The following is a 22,558-nucleotide window of genomic DNA, read 5'->3' as shown; positions in this document are numbered from 1 at the left end:
GGGGTGAGACAGGAATCCAGATGGTATGACAAACAAGCGACGCGCGCAGCAAAACCTTGGTTCCCACGCTCCCAGGACAGACCACATCACCAAACCCCACCCCAGGGACCGCCCCCAGACCCGCCCAGACCAAGCCCAGAGCCGGAACCGATGGAGATCGGGGGAGCGCGCGCGCGGGCTTTTCAAACCCCGGCGGCGCCAAGACGCAAGGAGGGAAGAGGCGGGAATTGCTTTCTCTGCAACTCCCCCCGGCATCGCGTCAGAGACTGCCCTCATCGCAGAGAGTGGCAAGGAAAGGCGGGAACGGTTGTACCTTCCCCCGCTGACGCAGCACCACAGCAGGGAAACGAGACAGCCTGGCTGCAGGAGACAAGGGGCAGCAGCCAGGCACAGTCAGCAGACAACAGCCCCAGCCCGCCCACCTGCACAGAGAGGAGCAGAGCCAGCCCACCCCTCCCAGAGCAGGAGTGGTTCTAGAAGTCACGCTAACGCTCCCAAATGGCTATCCCCTGACAGTCCTCGCCTTAATTGACAGTGGTGCCTCAGCCAACTTCTTCTCGAGAAACTTTGCAGAAGAGCACCAGATCCAACTTCTGCAGCTGGATTTTCCCCTGCACGTGGCCACCATTGACGGCAGAGAGTTGCTGGGAGGGGCCATCACTCATCAAACCCCCCCCCCATGAGAATGACGGTGGGAAGGCACTCAGAGACACTGGCTTTCAACGTCACAACCATCTCAGACCCCCCCATCGTTTTGGGAATGAGCTGGCTGGCGCGCCACGACCCCTCCATAAGTTGGCACCAGAGATGCATCACGTTTGGGTCGGACTTTTGTCTGGAACATTGCATGCAGCACCAACCAGGGGAGGGGCCTCCGATAGCCACGGTGGCCACCATGCATGTCAAAGGGGGTGAGGCGATACCCAAGCCGTACTGGGACCTGCAGGAGGTCTTCAGCGAAGCGGAGTCCGACCACCTACCCCCACACAGGCCTTTTGACTGCCAGATCAACCTGGTGCCAGGGGCAACGATACCCCCAGCCAAGCTGTACGCCATGTCAGATCAGGAACTGGAGGATCTGCGCGCTTTCATCGACAAGAACCTCAAGCGGGGGTTCATCAGAGAAAGCAAGGCAGCAGGGGGCAGCCCGGTCTTCTGGGTGGACAAGAAAGACACGCAACAGCGCCGTCTTGTGGTGGATTTTAGACGACTGAATTCAGTGACAGAGCCAGTGGCTTTCCCCATGCCCAGAGTGGATGATCTCCTGACAGCGGCACGCAGGGGCAAGATTTTCACCAAGCTAGACCTAAGAGGGGCGTACAACTTGATCAGGATCCGGGAGGGCGATGAATGGAAAACCACGATGTTCACGCCTCTGGGCTCTTTTGAATATCTGGTGATGCCCTTCGGGTTGCAAGGGGGCTCAGCATGCTTCCAGGCCTTCATGCACCACGTCCTGGGGTCCCTCCTCTTCAAGAACTGCTTGGTCTTCCTAGATGACATCCTTATCTATTCCAATGACCCAGTGCAGCATGTGAAGGATGTCAGGGAGGTGTTGCAGCGCCTGAAGGACAACCACCTGTATGTGAAGCTGGAGAAGTGCAAGTTTCACACCAAAGAGGTGGACTTCCTGGGCTACAAGCTGTCAGACAAGGGGCTGGCGATGGACAAGGACAAGGTGCAGGCCATCCTGGACTGGCACAGCCCCAGGACGCGCAAAGATGCCCAACGCCTACTAGGCTTCGCTAACTTCTACAGGAAGTTCATCAAGAACTTCTCTCGTGTCACGGCTCCTATCACCGACTGCCTGAGAGGCAAGCAGAAGTTCCGGTGGACACCAGAGGCGCAAGCAGCGTTCGAAAGCCTCAAGAGGGTATTCGCTTCAGACCAGCACCTGTTCCACGTGGTGCAGGATGCGCCCCTACGCCTGGAGACAGATGCTTCGGACAAGGCTCTGGGAGCGATTCTGTTGCAACTGGACGCCAACAGAGAGTGGAGACCCTGTGCCTTCTTCTCCAGGAAGCTGACCCAGCCAGAACGCAACTACACAGTGTTTGATAGGGAACTTCTCGCGATCCACGCTGCGTTCCAGCACTGGCGACACTTCCTGGTGGGCGCCAAGCACCCCATCCAGGTGTGCACAGACCACAAGAACCTGGAGTTCTGGAGAACTGCCAGGGTGCTCAACCAGCGGCAGATACGGTGGGCAGAGTTCTTCTCGAACTTCAACTTCTCCATCCACTACATCCCGGGGGAGCAGAATGTCAGGGCGGATGCCCTCTCCCGCAAGCCAGAGTACATGGAGGAGGAGTTGCCACCAGCGCCCAGGCACATTTCCCCCCCATCAGCATGGTCATGCAGAGCAGCAGTGGTGAGCGAGGCAGAACTCACAGCACTGACAGCAGCTGATGAATTTGCCACCCGCATCTTCAGAGAACTGAGAGGGGGGAGGGAGCAGGCCAAAGACTTTGAGGAAAGGAGGGGTTTGCTTTTTTACAGGGGAGCCCTGTACCTGCCAACCAAACAGCTGAGAGGTAAGGCCCTCAAGCAGATGCACGACAACCCAACGGCGGGTCATTTCGGAAGGGACAAAACCACTCACCTAGTCATGAGACACTTCTGGTGGCCAGGGGTGCGGGAGGATGTTCGGGATTATGTAAGGGGATGTGACACCTGCCAGCGAGCAAAGGTGGTCAGAGCGCCACCAGCAGGTTTGCTGGAGCCATTAGCCACACCGCACAGGCCGTGGGAAGTAGTGTCCATGGACTTCATCACAGACCTGCCGTCGTCCAGGGGCAAGACCGCAGTGTTGGTGGTGGTGGACCTCATGTCCAAAATGTGCCACTTTATACCGTGTGCCAGGGCGGTCTCGGCAGAAGAGACGGCCAAACTGTTTGTTGACCACGTATTCAGACTGCATGGATTGCCTTTAAGAGTTATTTCGGATCGTGGCCGCCAATTTGTTTCCAGTTTCTGGCGGCGGCTAATGAACCTCCTGCAGGTGGAGGTCAGTTTGTCTACGGCTCGGCACCCGCAGACCAATGGACAGGCGGAGCGGGTCAACGCCATTCTGCAGCAGTACCTGAGATGTTACGTCAGCCAGAGGCAAACGGACTGGGTGGATCGCCTGCCACTGGCAGAATTTGCCTACAACAATGCGGTGCACGTCTCCACAGGGGTGTCGCCCTTTAAGGCCAACTACGGGCGCGACCTCAGATCTTTCCCGGAGAGGGAGGGGGAGGAGGAGGAAGAGGGCCCACAGGCAGAGGATTGGGCAGAGGACCTGGAGACGGTGCACCAGCAGCTCAGAGAACACTTGGAGAGGGCCAAGGAAGCGTACAAGAAGGGGGCAGATCGCCACAGGCGACCGGGAGAGGTCATCAGGGTGGGGGACAAGGTTTGGTTATCCTCGGAAGGTCTTCCCACCAGGGGGCGATGCAAAAAGTTAGCACCCAGGAGGCTGGGCCCCTTCACGGTCACGCAACAGGTCAACCCGGTAGCCTTCAGGCTAGCACTGCCGGAGGACATGAGAGTGCACCCAGTGTTTCATAGATCACTGCTGTCGCCGTACAGGGAAGGTACCAGGTTCAGGGACAGCGATCAGCCTCCAGAGGGAGGGGGGGAGACGGGAGACGCCCGACAGCTCAATGAGGCAACTGAGATTTTAGACTCAAGGAGAGGGGTGAGAGGGCTGGAGTACCTGATAGCATGGGAGGACACTCCGCCGTCCCACAATGAGTGGATACCGGCCACGGAAGTACCTGAGGAATTTTTAGTGGAAGAGTTCCACGCCCTGTTCCCCCACAGGCCCAAGCCCTGGCACATGGAAAGGGAGGGAGAGGGGGAGGGGCAGGAGGAAGGGATAGCAGGCAACAGCTCTCCATGGAGATGGGAAGCGGAATTTGAGGACACGGAAGAAGAGGTGTGGGTTTCACCGAGGTCGACGACGTCAGAGGCAGGAGAGGACTGGCAGAACATTTTTACTCCCACCAGCTCTGACGCCACTGACTTCTTGGGATTCCCGTCTTCTCAGGGGGAAGGAGAAAGATCGCAGGATTGGGGGGAAATTTTTACACCCACAGGGTCGGATGCCACAGACTTCTTGGGGTTTCACTCGTCCCCAGCAAGCAGAGAGCCACTAGGAAGGGGGGGAGAGGAGCCTGGGAGGGGGGTGGATGTGAGGGACAAGGGATACAGGGAAGTCCCTCCCATCTTAAGTTCCAGCCCATCCCCAAGCGCTGGAGAGAGTAAGGAGAGCTCTGCCTCCAGCGGAGAGTCAGGAAGTGGTGTCCGAGGCTCAGGCAAGGTTGTGGAGCCCAGGCCGCAGGTGGGACAGGAAGTTGGACGCACGGGGGGGAGGCCAATCCCCCCAACTCCCGAATTGCGACGCAAACGTAGGGGGAAGAGGTTGGGTCTGCCAAAGCTGTGGTGCTGGAAGAAAACGCGCCAATCGCCATTCGGGAGTTCTGACACCTCACCTTAAGGATGCATTTTTACTGCTCTGAACACTGTAAATAATCAGCACTTAATAAAAGCCTTAAAAGACCATGCTGGAGTCGTCACTCTAGAGTAGCCATACCAGGCCCTCTGACAGTGGTGTACGGGATTGCAGCCTAAATTCTAATTTATTGGATGAAAATGCTTGATTTAAAGTTTGTTTGTTTATTTCCTCTCTATTGTCATTTTGTTATAAGCAACAGTACACAGAATTGCCTTCTTTGTGATTGCCTTATTTTTCTTGCTATTTAAATATTCCTACTTTATTTATTCCTCCACCCTACACCTCCGGCTTAGCTAAGAAGTGGGGCTCCATTTACAAGACTGCCTAACGACAAACTGAAAGCTGTTATTCCGCCTTTCTTGCCCCCATCAAGTTTTGAGCTGTGGAATTCTGACAGGACGCAACCAAGCAAGGATGGTAGCAGAGAGCAAACGAGGCTTGGCCTTCCACACCGAGCGACCAGTCCTGACAATAATGGTGGTGGAAGCTCCGACAAAGGAAGAGAAGTAAGATAATACCCTACTTGGTTTCATTGAATCATAAAGAGTTGTTCAAACACATTGTTTTGTTCTCCTTTAAACCAGAGGGCCTGTTGATGTTTTGTAGTGCGCTTGAGATTTTTAAAAACAAAATGCTTTTCTTCTGCTTACCGTAATAAATGTAGGGATTTAGGCTTGCCCGAATGTACATGGAAGTAAAATAGAGTAGATAATTCTATTTTTTCAAATACTAGTGAACAGTTTTAGTTAAAGCTGCATCCCATTTCGTTTTCTAGGCATCCTTAAGTAGAGGTACTAGACCCATTAAACTATCGGCCTTTGCAAGAAGACCTCCTACTCCCTCCACCTCGAACAACTTCAACCATTCCCCCCACTCCTCTGGTGGATCTAACAGCATAGCCGGAGTTAGCAGACATGGTGGAGAAATGCATAATAAATCAGGTGCTTATATTTATATATTGATTCTTATCTCTTTGCCTGACAAGTTTTTGTTCAACACCTGTAAATGAACATGAATTTATTGTGCACTTATTTTGTAATGCCCATAAACAGACCCATCATTGTCTAGGTGGATAAGATTTCTGGTAGGGTTTCTTTGTATTTAAGTACTGCAGAATAAGTAGAAAGCCAGCTTCTAAAGCTTTCCGCAGCACCTCACCTGCTGAAAATTGTGCTTGTAAAACTTTTCTAAGCATGCACATGTCGTTAGACAAAGCTTTACTGGCCAGCTTCATACTTGTTTAAATATGCACGACCCCTCCCCCCAAAAAACAGCTGGGCAACGTCATTCTGATCAGGCAGGATTTGAAGACTAAGGAAAGCTGAGAAGTCTCAAATGTAATTGCAAATGGGTGTGGAAGATGGCAAGGTGGCAAGGGAACATTATGAGTAGTGAGGCTTCCTAGATCATTACACTGCAGCAACTTTTCCCACCTTCTTCATTCCTGATCCCTTTTGCCCAAACCTCTCCCATCTTCTGTGATGTAAAATATAAGCGCTGTTTGCTTCAACAGGTAGGAGGGTGAGGGTGGATGATGGGATCTGGGCCGAGGAAGGGTCAGAAAAAGAATGAGTGAGGATGCTTCTACTAGAATGCTGTCTGTGATTCCTAACTGCAGAACATGCCTTCAAGGCCTGAACTTGGTCAGAAACTGTGCAAGAAAACTAAAGTAGGCCAGCGAATCAGGGAGTAGTGATGGAACTGTGAATGCGCTGTACATACCACCATGCTTGTTGAATAAAGTTATTCAGTTAACTTGAACACAGCATTTCAAAAATTACATGTATCAGGCTATTATCAACCCCACTTCAGTCACAGAGTGCCCCTGTCCTTCTCATCCTCAAAGTAATTTGATATTTATTTTCTGGTATTTTTTTAAGTATTCAGATTTGATCACTCTTTAGTGAACTAAGGTTCTTGGTGCTAACAAGATTGTAGCCAAAACAGAGTCGCTGAGAAACAGGATGGGGTAACAGCAAGATTTGCAAAAGTACATTTTAAAAACGAATGAACACTCCCCAAATAGCCCAGTGAAGACTGAGCATGCTCAGTCACCATGACATGTTGACTATTAGTGGAAAGGATAGAATGGCCTGATGAAGGAAAGTACTGGTGGCTGACTGGCTGGGTACCCCTAACCTCCTAGTAGGAATGCATTCTCATCTTCTGTTGCAGGTCCCTCTTATATTGCCTAATCTCATGTCTCCAAATCTCTCCATGTCTGCATTCTTTTCAAATCCCATGCACAGATTTGCGCAAATGTGATGACATCAATAGATTCTCATTAGCTTTATGAAACAAGCTGTCAGGCTGTTTACAGGAGCTAGCCAGATGGCAATAGTAAAAATAAAAAAGCACTGCTTTAAACTGTTGAATGCCCTAGGATGACTTTGAAAGGCATTGCACAGAAACGTAAAGGGTGAATAACTTTTACATGGTATTTTATTCAGTATACATTATGAACGGTATCAGACTAACAGTGAAATCCTAACCATGCTTACTCAGAAGTCCTTTCAAATTCAGCAGGGCCTCTGTTCTCAACATTGATGAGTCCTCACAATAACATGATGTGTGTTTTCTGGTATATTGTTAACAAGCCAGTGTGGTGGTGTGGCTAGAGTGTTGGACTTAGAAGACCGGGGTTCAAATCCCCATTCCTTGAATGACCAGTCATTGTCTTTCAGCCTAATCTTCCGTTCCAGCTCTGCTCCACCACTGCCCGCCTTGCTTGCCTTCTCTGCCCCCCGCATTGCTTGTCATTTCACAGGAAGCCCCTCTTGCTCAGAACACCCTGACACTCACTGACCTCATTGCCTGCCTGTCTCCTATGCTTCCTTCACACTGCACAGTTCATCATCAGCATGACGACAGACTGGAACAAATACAGTATAAGAGAGAAAACCTCTTCTTAATTTTTATTTTAATGACACTTCAGTTCTTTTAATGTTGCTTGAAAATGTTTAAATGAGATTGGGTTGTTCTCAGTCTAGAATAATAAAATTGCTATTACATGCCTGACTTATGTAAGATTGGGGTTTGTGTTTTCGTTAGGTGGCAGTGCCGATAGTGTTTTGTCTCAAATTGCTGCTCAAAGGAAGAAAGCTGCTGGTATACCTGAACAGAAACCAAGCCAACAGCAAGTGCCAATAGGCCCAGCTCCTTCACCCTGCCCTCCTGACGTGGAAAGTGCACAGACCATTGGCAATGGACACATTTTAAAGGTTTTTGAGTCTTTTAAAATTCTCGTAGCTCAGAGCTGAAGTAGTGAAGCATGCTTGATTTGCAGACTTCCCGTCTCAGTCACACGGCATATATGTATATTGCTACGATTACTTAAGTCCTTTGGCCTGTAGACATACAGCTAATATCTATTTGTGAGAATGTCCTCAAAATGAATATAGGGAAGAAGGAACAACTAACTGTTGAGTTTTAGCATTTTAAGCAAATTGATTATGCCAACAGTTACATCAGGATGCAAACTAAGGATGTACAGTAATCCAAGACTTTGAACTCAGCGAGATCAGCTGGATTGTGACCTGGGTTCATCAACACAACTAGTGGAACACCCTTGTAAGGGCTGCCAGTCATCCAGTTACTTAAGCAAACTAAATGTGAAGCTTATTTTACCCAAAGTAGCTACAAGAAACTGCAGAAGAATGGGGACAGGGCTGTTGCATCCCCATCCCCCCCCCCGAGCTATTTGTCCTACCAAAATTGGGTCTTTCATACTACTACATGCCCAGCAGAAAAAAAGATACAAGTCCTCACCATGGAGATGAATTTCTCAGGCAAGAGTCGCAAGCATGTTCTGAGGCTTATACTGCAAAGTGAAGCACCATCCTGAATTTGGCCCATCTGAACACCCCTCCAGATAACATTTAGGCACAGTTAGCCACTTTTGTTGGATCCAGATTAAATTGTGTTTAGAGTAGAGCCTTCGAAATTAATAGGACAGGTTAGGCATGATTAACTTTAAGTCCCATTGATTTCAGTTAGCCTATTCTAAGCCTTACCCAACAGCAGTAAGCAATGATCTGGACTGGAAGTAGGGAAATACATGATGTGATGATGTCATAAAAGGGCAAAGTGCTTAGATATTACTAGAGGAAGGGGATATCTCAACATGGGAACTCCACTGTTATTTCAGGGTCAAGAGCTACCCTCTCAGGCAGTTGATTTACTGGTAAAAAGTTTGGACAGGTCGAAAGCTTTCCAGTGTTAGAAATGGCGTGTTTTCCATTCGTAAATGCATTGGATTCACTGAATTCAATTTGGCCAATTCCTTGAGATCTTTAGAATAATTTATATGTGCGTTTCTGGCACGAGTCCAGAAAGGAAACTGTGTGGGTCATTAGAGGGAAGTGGCAATATGCTTGCAAGACAACATACATGCTTGTTGTGGAACACAACCTCTGCTTTAAAGCACACATAGCTTTTTCTGTGAAAGGTTATAACCAGATGTCTTCATATTCCAACCGTGTGAATCACTCCAATACGCCGTCGGTAAGGCCAATTGCCAAATATATTTTTGTCAGGAGGAACATTTTAATTACCACGGAGTCTGCTTATGTAAGGAGATAAAAATACCCAAGTAAACATGTGCTAAAGTCCTTGTACTTCATGTGAACATTAAAATAAAATAGAGCAACATTCCTGCTACCAAAGCCTACCACTGATGTTTTATTGTGTTTTTAATACTGTATTCTGTTAGAAGCCACCCAGAGTGGCTGGGGAGGCCAAGCCAGATGGACGGGGTATAAGTAATAAATTGTTGTTGTTGTTGTTGTTGTTGTTGTTGTTGTTGTTGTTGTTATTTACCACATGGTTATTTATTCTTCTGTTCATTGTTAACAAAAACAGAAGTTGGATGTGAACAAAAAGCCTCCATCTGAAAATTCGTCTACTTCTAAAAGCACATCCCCAACTCTTACGCCATCACCATCACCATCTGCATCCCCCAAGGTTCAAAGTGCAGAGTCCTCTCTCTCCTCTTCTCACAGGCAAGGGAAAAGTAGCGGTGGCTCTAGCAGTGGAACTCTGACAGATGAAGGTAAGCAGTCCCTAGCTACATCCTCAGCAGGATCTCGCTGGACTGTACTACTTTGATTGTGAATTGTGCATTTGGATGTCCTCCTGTGTAGAAAATGCTCTGCAAATAGAAACCAGCACGTATGGGGCAAGGAACTGCTGCAGCAGAAGGTTGCCACAGAAACATGCAAGTTTTCAGTATATAGAAGTTGTTTTTTAAAAAAGACTGGTTTGTTTTCAAACATGCACAATACAACCTGAAGTAAATAGATAGGCCTTTCCCATACAGCAAAAGGAAGGCAGAGGGGAAGACAGCTATGCAGTAAGTGCTGTTTGGTTATCTCCTACTCGTCTGTCCTTCGCCTCTCAGGAAGCCTAGTTTAGCTCTGAAAGAACTGGGGCAGTGCTGCTACAGACTTGGGGAAAGATCACCCTCCCTGGCTCTCAGCTGTGACACCCTACTGCCTTCCCCAAAAGTGTGAGTACTTTGAGCAGGCCCCAGTAATTTCAGGGGTAAACTAAAATCTTCAGGCTGGCTTTTCTTCTAGAAATACTCTATGTGTATGTATGAGAAAGGACAATCACAAGACCCATTATGCTCTGCATTGCACAGATGGTTTTGCATGGCTGAATATTTTCAGGGTTACAGGAAAAGTTCAGGAACAAATCGCTGGTCAGACTACTTAATATGATATTTGCATCTACATGATTATTTTGAAATATCGGTAAAGATATGTATACTCTGCCCTTTGTCAAAATGATTAAAATCATTTCCTTTTTTATTTAAAGATGAACTCACAGGCATCCTTAAAAAACTCTCATTGGAGAAGTATCAGCCTATTTTTGAAGAGCAGGAGGTAAAGTTTTGTATAAACTTTTTATTTGTTCCTTTCCTTAATGTTTTCTTTGAGGCTGGCTGAAACTTTCAAATCATGAAGAATCATTAAGCCATGGAAGTCAATAAGGAAATTTATTTACAGAATTATGACCTCAGATTTTTATTATCTGGCTTTTCAGAAACAGTGTTCTTAAAAGGGAACACAGAGCAGTCACCAACAATGCAAGGCTGTATTTTTGAATATTTATTTGTTAAGAATACTTATATCTTCCTTATAGCCCCAAGAAGCTTTTAAGGCAGCTTAGAAGAGATTCTCAAAATGGAATCACACTCAAATTTGGTATAAGAACAAAAATTTCGTCATGACCGTATGAAACCAGGATTATCCAGGCTCTTCTCTTAATTTCATTGATTAGGGCATGTCATTTTAGGAGGTGAAACTTAATTTTTGCAAATTTCTTCAGTGAGGTGGCTTTAAAATATATTTTTTTGGTGTGAGGAATTCAAATCTGCTTTTTTTGTGATTGGACAACTAGGCCTCCTGAGAGGTAAAGGACAATAATATCATTGGCAGTCTCCATATTCCACAGCTTCAGCAGCAAAAGCAAACTACCCAGTATTTCTGGTCCAGCTGTCTTTGGTAATGCTGCATTTTCACCACATAGCAAAGGGAAGTGGCTTTTCAAAACTTACATAAAGAATTATACCCATTTGCTTGAGTGATGTCTATTGACTGTAAGTGATATTTCATGAACATAAAGGAGGAAAATATAATATATATATTCTGGGTCAGTGCCCCCAATATGAAAGTGCAAAAGCTTTGGGCATAAGTTGCTTTCTGCCTTTGAGCTCAAATAGAATAACAATTTAGTGTTCATTTAAGCATATTCCACTGCAGTGTAAACCTTTTAGAATTACTTAGAAATACAGTTGTGTTTTGCTATTTTGCCTGCTGCTACAGTTGTGATATCTTTTCATGCACATCTTGAAAGCTAGTCAAAAGTAGAACCTGTTCTCTAACTATTTCAATGAGCCACAGACATGCAACTGCATTTAAACATTCAATCAATATAACTTTTTGATGTATGCTCCTAGTTTTTAACTGTCTGGTTACAAATGGCAGAAACGTATTGACCTTAGGGACTTAGAAAGCTGCCTTATATTGAGTCAGACCATTGAGTGTGGCTCATTGTTGTCTACAATGACCGATAGTCATGCTCCAGCAGGGTCCTGCCCTAGGCCTACATGGAGATGTTCAGCCAGGGCTCTTCTGCAAGCAAAGCAGATGCTGTCACTGAGCTATGGCCCTTTCCCCATATATTTCACCTTGCATATGTCTGAGCAAGCTTGGGACTCCTACAAGTTGGTGCATATGCTAGTTGCCAAAATTGTGGAAACCTTTTGGAAAAAGTGTATTTCCAAGGTTTGACGGCTCATAACACCTGATTTGCTCTCTAAACACTCATGCTCATTGGCTACATTCAAATGAAGGAAAGCTGCTGCATATCAACCTAAGCAAGTTGCGCTTCCTTTTTCTGGTTATTTGGCTATAACTTTTGATAGAATACAGATAATTGAACCAACTTTGTTGCATTACATTCTTCATTAAAATAAAAAAATTCCTTCAGTAGCACCTTAAAGACCAACTAAGTTTTTATTTTGGTATGAGCTTTCGTGTGCATGCACACTTCTTCAGATACAGTGAAATGGAAGTTTCCAGGCACTTATGTAGAGAAGGGGTGGGGAGGGGTGGGGATGGGGAGGGGGGATCACTCAGAAGGGTGGTGGAAATGGGTGATTGACTGACTGATAGCTGTTGATGACCGCAAACGACTGCAAATGGTTTTGCATGAAAAAGCAAGGGTTGAGATGGCTGAAGATCGCTTATCATGTATAATGAGATAAGAACCCGATATCTCTGTTCAAACCAGGTCCCTCCATGGTTTTGAGCTTGGTGATAAGTTGCAATTCAGCAACTTCTCTTTCCAGTCTATTTCTGAAATTCTTTTGTAGTAAGACAGCTACTTTGAGATCTTGTATAGAATGTCCTGGGAGATTGAAGTGTTCTCCTACTGGTTTTTCTGTCTTCTGGTTCCTGATGTCAGATTTATGCCCATTTATCCTTTGGCGTAGGGTTTGGCCTGTTTGTCCAATATAGAGAGCTGAAGGGCACTGTTGGCATTTGATGGCATACACAATGTTAGAGGATGAGCAATTAAATAGTCCTGAGATAGTCAACCTAACAATGAACCAATCTATGCAAGAAATACATTTTTTGGACACTACTATAAAAATACAGGATGGACGTATAGACACCACCTTATACAGAAAACCAACTGACCGACAAACATATCTACATGCTTCTAGCTACCATCCCAAACATACCAAACAATCCATCGTATACAGCCAGGCCTTACGTTACAACCGCATCTGTTCCAACTCTACAGACAGAGAATCTCACCTAAGAGATCTACAGCAAACCTTTTTAGAACTAAAATATCCACCTGATGAAGTTAAACAACAGATCAACAGAGCCAGACAGATACCTAGAGAGAACCTGCTGCAAGACAGACCCAAAAAAGAAAATAACAGAACACCACTAGTCATCACATACAGCTCCCAAGCTAAAACAGTACAACGCATCATCAGAGATCTACAGCCTCTCCTGGACAATGACCGCTCCCTTTCTCAAGCTCTGGGAGGAAGACCTTTCATTGCCTACAGACAGCCACCCAATCTTAAACAACTCCTCACCCACAATAATACAACCACCAGACTTAACATGGACACTGGTACCAGAGCCTGCAATAAACCCAGATGCCAACTTTGCTGCCACATACACCCAGACAACACCATTACTGGCCCCAACAACATCCAACATACCATCTCAGGACTATTTTACTTCGATCCAGACCAACACGGCTACCTACCTGTAACCAACATTCTTCATTAAATTATCTTTCCATTGATATATAATTTTATGGTATTACTAAACAACAACAACAACACGGTTTCCACAATTTTGGCCACTAGTATAGATAATAATAGTGATACACAGTGGTGCCTCGTCTTACGAATTTAATCCGTTCCAAAGGCACCTTCGTAGGTCAAAAAATTCCTAAGTCAAAAAGCGCCATTGGAAACGCGATTTCCCATAGGAATGCATTGGAAACGAAAAAATTCGTAAGTCGAAGCAACCCCATCTAAAAATTTGTAAGTCGAAAAAACCCTATCTAAAACCGCCGCAGTTTCCGTTCGGATGTCGAGAAATTCGTACGTGTGCGGCCATTTGCCCCACTCGTAAGTCAAAAGATTCGGTTGTCGAGTCGTTCGTAAGTCGAGGTACCACTGTAGTGCTTTAGGGTGTTTAAAGTATTTCACATACATTATCTCCATGACCCTTATAACATCTCTGTAACAGGGTTATTAACTCCAACCGAGGCCAAGAATGACTTCCATGAAGCCACCTATGTAATGAATAGCAAACTTTTGATCCAGAGACTTCCTTTGCTATTTTGCTAGGTTTTCAGACTAGCACTTCACACAGTGCTAAATTTAGTAGCAGCAGTTCCTCAGACTGTTATGGGGACTTAAGCCTTGCTGGAGCCAAAATAGAGGGGAGAGTGTAAAATGCTCTCTCTACCTCTTAGCTCCGTGTCTCCTTCATAAATTAGAAGAGAGAAAATGCATTTATGGATTTCTGTTTCGCAGGTGGATATGGAGGCTTTTCTCACCCTGACAGATGGTGATTTGAAGGAGCTGGGAATTAAAACTGATGGTTCTAGACAACAAATTCTGGCAGCTATTTCTGAGCTGAATGCAGGAAAGGTATTTCAGAATATATTTTGCTTTCAAAGTGTAGTTTTTCTCTGCTTTTAAGAATTTTATTTTTCAACATCTGATAGAGAGAGAGTGCTCAAGAGAAGGACTGCACAGCTCCTTTGTTTTAACGCCAAAGAGTTTTGCCCTAGTGGGCTGGCTCAGGACTTTACAGTTCTTCTGTGTCCAGCCTTTATTGTCAACCATTTGTATATTACTGGGGTTAGTTTGGCCTATTGGAAATCCAGATTTGAAATTTCTGCAATGTTTTAGGGCTCGTTACTATGTGGGCAGGGCCAGTTAGATACCGTAAGTCCTTGCCACCCAATCATCACTTTCAGTTCCTGCTGGGCAACAAGTGTATGGAAAGTGTTCTCTCCAGGTCAGGTCAACAGTTTGCCCTATTAACATGATTCTGCCACTGCAGAACAAGTTTATTGTTATTTAGATTTTTCCTCCCAAAGGAGACCTGGGCAGAAACACCAAAGGAATAAAAAACATTTGAAGACAAATAATTATCCCTGTAGGTAAATTATTCAAGGTTGTCTAAAACAGCATCTTTCAGCCATCAAGTGCATGGATGAGAAGGAACGCTTTAAAATTCTGCCAAAATAGTACTAAAGAGGGTAGCAGATGCATCACAGTATAATATATAACCAGTGGACTGTGTTTAGCTTGCTGGGCCACAAAGTTGTACAGTCCCAAACCAGAGTACCTTGTGCCAGAAGCAGACTGGAGCAAACAAGGTTATTTCATTGACACCATTACCAGCAAACATGAACGCCCTTCTTGGCATGCGTTCCTAAAGAACCAAGCTGAAATTTCTCTTACTAATGATTGTATTGATAGATTTAAACATGGACTATGCATTTGGTTCTTGCTCTAACTATGGTTTTCAACAGGGCCGAGAAAGAAAAATTTTACAGGAGACCATACACAACTTTCACTCTTCCTTTGAAAGCAGTGTTAGCAACACTAGCCCTGGAAAACCTCAGTGTAAGTATAGGGTGATGGTTTATTTATCTTTATATTTTGGAAAGTTGTTTGCTTGTTCACTCTGCATTTGGACACCTCTTATGATATCATAACCAAATTTTGCATGATGGTTCTTGAGATGAAGGAACAGTTTTCTTCTATATTTGGGTTCAATTAGATACCATTTTAAATCAAGATGGTGGACTGAACCTTTCAAAACTGATTTCAAAACTGCAGGTTATTATTGTTTTGTTTCCTGTAATTCCTGATCAACACTGGGGATGAAGCTGATAGTTACTAATAAAACATTATTTGAGAGACTTGACTCCTGGCCCTCTTGAAACTGAATCTAGAGCTGAAGATGGGTATAAATTTGAAATCCAGAACACAAATTTGAAATCCAGAACATATCTTTATCCAGAACACATAGGTCAAATTTCATGCCAATATCTCATTTTCAAAGGAAATTTGAGTTGGGTTTTACATATTTGCTAGTCTCCTTGAAAACAGGTGTGATCATGGTGGGGTTTGTCTTTGAAAGACAGCATTTGAAAGACAGCCCCGTATGTGCAAGCTGTCTTCCATCTGATAACTCACTCTTCAAAGGAGATATTACATAGCATTATATCATATATATTTCCTGTCTCCCTTGCAAATAGGGGAAATTTCTGTAATTGGATAGGAGACCATGTGTTGAGATTTCTGCATTGCAGGAGGTTGAACTAGATACCAGCTCTACAATTCTGAATGAATTAAAAACCAGAAAACAATCATGGACAGATAAATTTTTATCAAGGGAGAGTTCAATGGCTTGGTTAACCCCCCTCCCCCCAAAAGGTCATCTTTAAGGGGAATAAGAAAAAAATTGTCTTTTTTTAAATAAAAAACATTATAACTAGGAAATATTATTGATATATGGAGATACAGTACGATCGCATATTATGTGACAGTTCACTTTCAAGGCTTCCACATATACATGAAACTGCATATACTCAAACCTTCCCCTTGAACCATCCTCATACCAGCATCCCTAACATTCCAGATCTGGCATACTAAGTGGAGTTTGCTGTTTTGGGACTTGCTTAGCTGGCTGAACAGTTCAACGAAGTCTTGATGCCCTTCCAGCTCATGTGATCCAGAGCGGTATGAGGGCTTGCTCAGCTGAACAGTTTAAGGAAGCCCCGTGCATGTGTGTGAGCCAAGGCGGTATGGGGACTTGCTCAGTAGGGCTGGGAAATGTATCTCGGCTGCTTGTTCCTCCACTAAGGTGGGGAGGAAGAAGCAGCTGAGATACATTCCAGACATACCAGCATATCACAGTATTTAGCTGCTGATATATCACAATGTTGAAAACCAGATATCGCCCATCCTTAATGGCCAAACCTATAGAGAACAAACGGACAGGTGGACAGACAAACCACTTTCCAAAATATATTTGTAAATATTTGTTTTAAATCTAGCACTTCATGCATATATACTTTATGCATATCTAGCAGTTTATGCATTTTAAAACAAAACAATTAATGATGAATTCCTTTCTGTTTGTAGCACCTGGATGCTGGGTAAGGCCACAAGAACCTTCTCCTACTAAGAGGTAGTTTTTGAACCAAGATGACCCACTACCTCACCACGATGCCCTGAAGAAGAAGTATCATGTGTACCTGTTACAGCAACATCTTTTTACAGAATGTGCAGGAAGGATTGTTTGTTAACAACTTAAACCCTTCATTCTGCTAAGTAGCTGTTCCCAAAGCTGAAACTACACATTAGGTAGTTTGATACTTTGAAGGCCATCAAAGACTTTCAAAAGTGAAGTGTAATGCAAGAACATGTATGGGTCATTTCACAGAAGTGCAGGAATGAGAATCTGAACCAAACCCCTGTGGGCGCAACAAACAAAAATGTGTGTTGAGGAAGGACCACAACAAAGTAACTGCAACTCACTGGAGTCTGCCATAGTCACCTGAGACTTGACTGTGCATTTTGTGATAATGCAGGCATCTAAATTTAAAAGAAATTTAAAAGCAAGTGTTTTGTAAGGAGTCACGTGCACTGACGTGTGCCCAAGGTGTGTTTTTGTGAAGCACCAAACACAATTAGTACTGATGAAAATTCAAATAAGATTTTTTTCTAACTAAAGAAAACTTATGATTTGTAACCAGCCTTTTGTATTCATGCTTGGGAAGTTGGTGTTTGAGGGTGCCAGGCTTGCGTACACATTATTCACAACTTCCAACACATCTATTGTAGACAAAGTCTAGGAACAAATGCGTCTTGAAATCGAAATGCTGCTCTAAGCTCCTTGGAGAAAAGGTGTGATTATGATGATAATGCTGTGTGCTTATTGAAGCTTATGTACCAAAATATTGTACAGAAGTGAACACACCATTTCCACCCCTGCCAGTAGGAGGCCCATTGAAGCCCAAAAGGGGGGGGGAGATCACCTGCCATATTTTCAAAAAATAGTTCTTACCTTTTAAACTTAGGTTAGTGTGTATAGGGCTGCAGCTTATCTTATTTCTATTCAGAAGAAAGCCCCATTGAGTTTAGTAGGACTTACTTCCAGGAAAGTGTATATAGGATTATAGCTCCCACTGATTCATTGAGTAGACATGCAGTGTTAGATACTGTTCTAGAGGCAAATATGGAATATTGCCCACAGGGGTTGAGAGAAACTACTACGGTAGTTTATACATGACAAGTAGGTAGAAACTGGCAGTGGCAGGCAGAAGACAGAAAGTATAGTTTGTAAAGCTAGCATATGATTGTAGACTCTGCAGTTTAAACAAGCAACAGATCTACTTGAGTTGGACATATTTCCATGTACGGTAAATATCCTTATGACTAAAACCCAAGACCAGGGCTCAGTAAATTGACATGGAGGGAACCTTAGAGACTGCAACATTGCTGGAGCTAGCAGGTGTGAATCTGACCAGTTCTTTGAAGGAAAGCTGCATGAAGCAGAAGAATATATCTTGAAGAAGATTACAGCCAAATATCCATGGTTGGAAAGGATTTGGGAGCAAAAGTCATGGCCAAGTTGACAGTGATGGAAGGAATACATAATTAATTTTGATTTGGTATACCTTGCAACTACTGACATTACTTTGTTTTAAGACCACATTCAGCATCATGTAGGTAGCTGTTACTTGCTTCCTGTTATTTGAAATAGACATTGTCTATTTCTCACCCCATCTCCCAAAATAAAACATCATGTTGACAAGTGGCAGGGATACATACTTCACATAAAAATACATTATATGCTAAAGAGGGGTTGGTGAGCCTCTTTTAAGACCCATGGCCAGATTCATACCTGGCCAATATATTTACAGTATATACGGTATTTTACATTCAGTTCCCCCTTATTCTTTGGAGGAATTGTATAGAGAATAAGTGAAAGATATATGAGATGTAAAATTTTATGTCTAACCCCATGACTGACAGATGTCAGATGACATCAAGTGATTGGCAGCTGCGAGGACTTTGCCGGAAATGGCTTTGTGGACCATTTGAAGGGGCCTGGCAGGCCTGATGGTTGGAGGTTCCCTATCACTGTACTAAGGGAAACTGTTCTGCTGAATTAAAATACTTCAGTTTCCTTCCATTACAAATGGCTATCCTCTTGGAATAGAATTCACCCTTAGCCCCATTTCATACTAATAACCAGTAGAAATGACGGTGGAAGCGATAAAATACACAGAGCTAATAATTGCATGAATTCCGCACACCCATCATGCATGGTGAGCAGTTCTCACACATTGTGACCACTGTGTGGAGCTCTTGCTACACAGAAGGGTTTTTAATCAAGGGAACAGGGTAAAAAAGTGATTTTGTACTACAGTATATTCCCTTACCCTTCTTTAATTGAATGAAAAAGGTGCTGATTTTCTCACATGGCCAGTCTACTACCCCTAAGAAATAAGGAGGCTCTCTTAAACAGCCAGGCCACAATCCCGCTAAATTATTATTTTATAAAGTTAGTTGCTATGGGTGCAGTCCTGTTTCCCCTGTCACCTAGGAATAACTCCTGGTGAACTCAGTGGTGCTTACTTCTAAGGTGACACATAGAATTGTTATTGACCCTTTGTACGTTCATGTAAAGATTGGGATAAAGCCACATCCTTGCCAGGAGGTGGGGTTGCGGGCGGTTACGATCCCTCCACGTGCATAGTTAAGCAGCATGTAGCCGGGGGATTTCACTGTTTCCCCCGCTCCAGCTGCTTTAAATAAACAATTATAATGTACAGCTGCATTAAATCTTACTGACAGCCACAATACTTAAGCTGTGATGAACCTGCTCTATTGGTTTCACTGCAGGAATTAATGTTCCACAGCAATATGTATTAATATATGATTGTTTTAATTAAAAAATGAAATTCTTTATACTGTAGTGTTTTCTAAAATGCTTTACCAGTAGCCCATACATGCCAGGTGGGAAAGTTAAGCAGGAAAATGAAGGAAGGCTTGGTCTTTCTACCACTCTCAGAGGTTCAAGGCGGGGCAGCTTGTGAGAAAGTCTTATCAGTTGTGGCCCCAATAATGCTTGGATCTGTCAGGCCAGCTACTTGCACTCTGGACCTTTGCCCCTCCTGGCTGATAAAAACTAGCAGGGAGGGGATAGCTTGCTGGGCCATGGAGGTGATTAATGCTGCCTTACAAGAGGGGTTGGTCCCTGCCTGCTTGAAGGGGGCAGCGGTAAAAAAATTCCTCAATAAACCCTCAATAAAATCTAAATAACTACTGGACAGTTGCCAATCTCCCTTTCCTGGGCAAAATGATTCAGCAGGTAGTCGCAGACCAGATCCAGGCGCTCTTGGAGAAAATTGATTTTCTAGATCCATTTCAATTGGACTTTAGGCCCTGTTTTGACACAGAGAGAGGCAAGGAAATATGTCCTTGTTAATTCTCCTCGACCTCTCAGGTGGCTTTCAATACCATCAACCATGGTATCCTTCTGGAGTGGCTGAGTTGGGGTTGGTGTCACTGCTTTGAGGTGGTTCTGGTCCCACTTGGATGGCCATTTACAGAGGGTGATGCTTGGGGAGTGCTCTTCAGCCCCGTGGAGCCTTCAGTGTGGGGCTCCTCAGGGTTTGGTTTTATCCCCCATGCTGTTTAACATCTACCTGAAACCACTGAGTGGGGTCACCCAGAGTTTTGAAGTACATGGTCAGCAATATGCTGATGATACACAGCTCTTCTCTTTTGCATCTGCAGTTGCAGCAGCAGATGTGCTGGACTGTTGCCTTGCATTGATAAGGTACTGGATGAGAGCCAATAAACAAGCTCAAGACAGAGGCACTGTTAGTTGTGGCTCCCTGGACCAGATGGCTGGGAAGTTGGCTGCTCTTGATGGGATTACACTCCCTCTGAAGAAGCGGGTATGCAGCTTGGGGGTCCTTTGGGGTCCATTGCTGTTGTCCGAGGCTCAGTTGGCTTCAGTGGCACTGAGTGCCATCAGCTTTGGCTGCATCCCTATCAGGACAGGGATTGCCTAACTTCTGTTGTCTATGCTCTGGTAACCTCCAGGTTAAATTACTGCAATGCATTATCTGTAGGGCTGCTTTTGAAGATGTTTCAGAAAATTAAGCTGGTGCAGAATTCAGCAAACAGGTTTGCAGGGGCAAAACAGTTTGAGCATATAACATTGGGTGCAGGCCTGACTGTTTCTGGGCCCAATTCAAAGTGCTGGTTTGGACCTATAGTCTTAATCTTAATCAGTTCAGGACCACAATATTTCAAGGACCATCTCTCCCCATATGAATCTACCCAGGCCCTGCGATCATCATCTGAGGCCCTTCTTTGTGTGCCGGAGGTCCGGATGGTGGAACATGAGAATGGCCCTTTGCTGTGGACTGCTTCACTGTCATGACCTCCATCTTGTCTGGATTCAATTCGAGTTTGTTCATACTCATAAGCTTTAATTGTCTTCTTCTGGTTAAAATGTATTGACATCCTGGTACAATTAGGATGAGGGAAACTGTTAGTGCCATCTTTGCAGCAATCTGCTCCTAATTCTGTAGACAGAATACGGAAGTTGTCTTGGCTGAATACATCTCCTGATATGTTGTTATTAAAACACAGACCTTAGTATTTGGGAGGCCAGAGATTTTTCACTCAAAACAAAAGATTTTGTGTGGGTGAATGTAGTATGCAGCTTCTAGAAAGAAGGGTTTCTACTTGAACTGCTGCTCACACTGCCACAGACTTTGGTAATACGGTACCCTGAGAGCAAAATTTGGTTCCCCCTAATATTTTTTCTTTTCACAATAATTCCTTTTGGTACAGTTGCTTTTTTGTGGATATTATCAGTAGGTACCCATATAAATATAAGGCTTTTATTCTTATTCTTATTTTGGGATCCCTCGACTCGAGACCCTGTGCAGGGGAACTGCCCACACCACACTAAATTTGATATGGTTTGAAGTAAGTCCCACTGAATTTAGTGGAGCTTACTCCCAGGCAAGTGGGTATACGACTGCAGTCTTAAGTTGCTGGTGTGATATGACAACTGGGGAGCCAGATACTGAATCCAAATTTGTGCAGGTTGAGAGATATGCTCTTCCTCATTACTTCAACATATTTAAGACTCCTGAATCCAAGGGCTAGATGCTGTGGACAGCTGCATGAAAGTAAAATGTTAAACAGGTGACAGATCTTCCATTTCCAAGAGAAGCTTTACTGATTAATTTTTTGCTGGTCATGCAGGTAGTAAGGAGCAGAAGGGGCAGAATTGATATAACATATAAATCGTAATGGTCCTGGCATTATAAATACATTCCACCTTCACTCAAACATAGCTGACATTAAGTATTTTGTCCTTAGGACAATATACTCTCCAATATACAAGTTGAAATTACAAATTGAAACAAATACTGTAAATAATGAGGGGTGGGGAAAGCCAGGCAAAAACTTTCCTCTGTAACCAAGCCGTTGGCCTTTTAACTACCAGTGGCTTTTTAGAAGTGGGTGGGATATTTTAAATGTGTATTTTCTCTTTCCTCTTCCTTTTAATATATCTGTGCTTGGCTGTAGATCGCTTTGGGTTACCCTGGGCAAGATAAAGCGACTGACAAAATAAATAAATAAATAAATAAATAAATAAATAAATAAATAAATAAATAAATAAATTTCAAAACCGTATCTGGCACTATCTGATTGCAGCTTGTTGATTGATGAAGACAGTGCTTTTTTCTAATAAAAATGTTTAGGGGTACTCTCATTTTGACTCAAGAAAATCACCATTTTATAGTTCAAATTGGGAAAAATAAATGCAGCAAATGGACAAAAGTATAAAAGATTCACAAAATGTTTAGGGGTATGTGTCTCCCTGCATCCGCCCAGAAAAAAAAATCACAGGATGGAGACATACATCTTTACCTTGACCTTTAAAAACCGAA

General features: G+C 44.2%; 1 protein-coding gene across 3 annotated transcripts in view; it reads left to right on the top strand.

Moving 5' to 3' along the window:
• Nucleotides 1-17,174, top strand: part of ANKS6 (ankyrin repeat and sterile alpha motif domain containing 6) — a 31,648-nt gene extending 14,474 nt beyond the window's left edge. For all 3 annotated transcript variants that reach the window (XM_035125443.2, XM_060278056.1, XM_035125444.2), the window contains exons 9-16: nt 4,795-5,007; nt 5,277-5,442; nt 7,553-7,722; nt 9,362-9,551; nt 10,319-10,386; nt 14,079-14,195; nt 15,089-15,182; nt 16,710-17,174. In XM_035125443.2, the coding sequence (XP_034981334.2) occupies nt 4,795-5,007; nt 5,277-5,442; nt 7,553-7,722; nt 9,362-9,551; nt 10,319-10,386; nt 14,079-14,195; nt 15,089-15,182; nt 16,710-16,759 (1,068 nt within the window). In that variant the 3' untranslated portion in view covers nt 16,760-17,174. The remainder of the gene's footprint in view (nt 1-4,794; nt 5,008-5,276; nt 5,443-7,552; nt 7,723-9,361; nt 9,552-10,318; nt 10,387-14,078; nt 14,196-15,088; nt 15,183-16,709) is intronic.
• The last annotated feature ends 5,384 nt before the right edge of the window (nt 17,175-22,558 follow it).

Source organism: Zootoca vivipara, chromosome 8 (genome assembly GCF_963506605.1).
Source record: "Zootoca vivipara chromosome 8, rZooViv1.1, whole genome shotgun sequence".
Taxonomy (NCBI): domain Eukaryota; kingdom Metazoa; phylum Chordata; class Lepidosauria; order Squamata; family Lacertidae; genus Zootoca; species Zootoca vivipara.
Note: the sequence above shows the minus strand (reverse complement) of the source record. Positions and strands in the feature narration are given on the sequence as shown.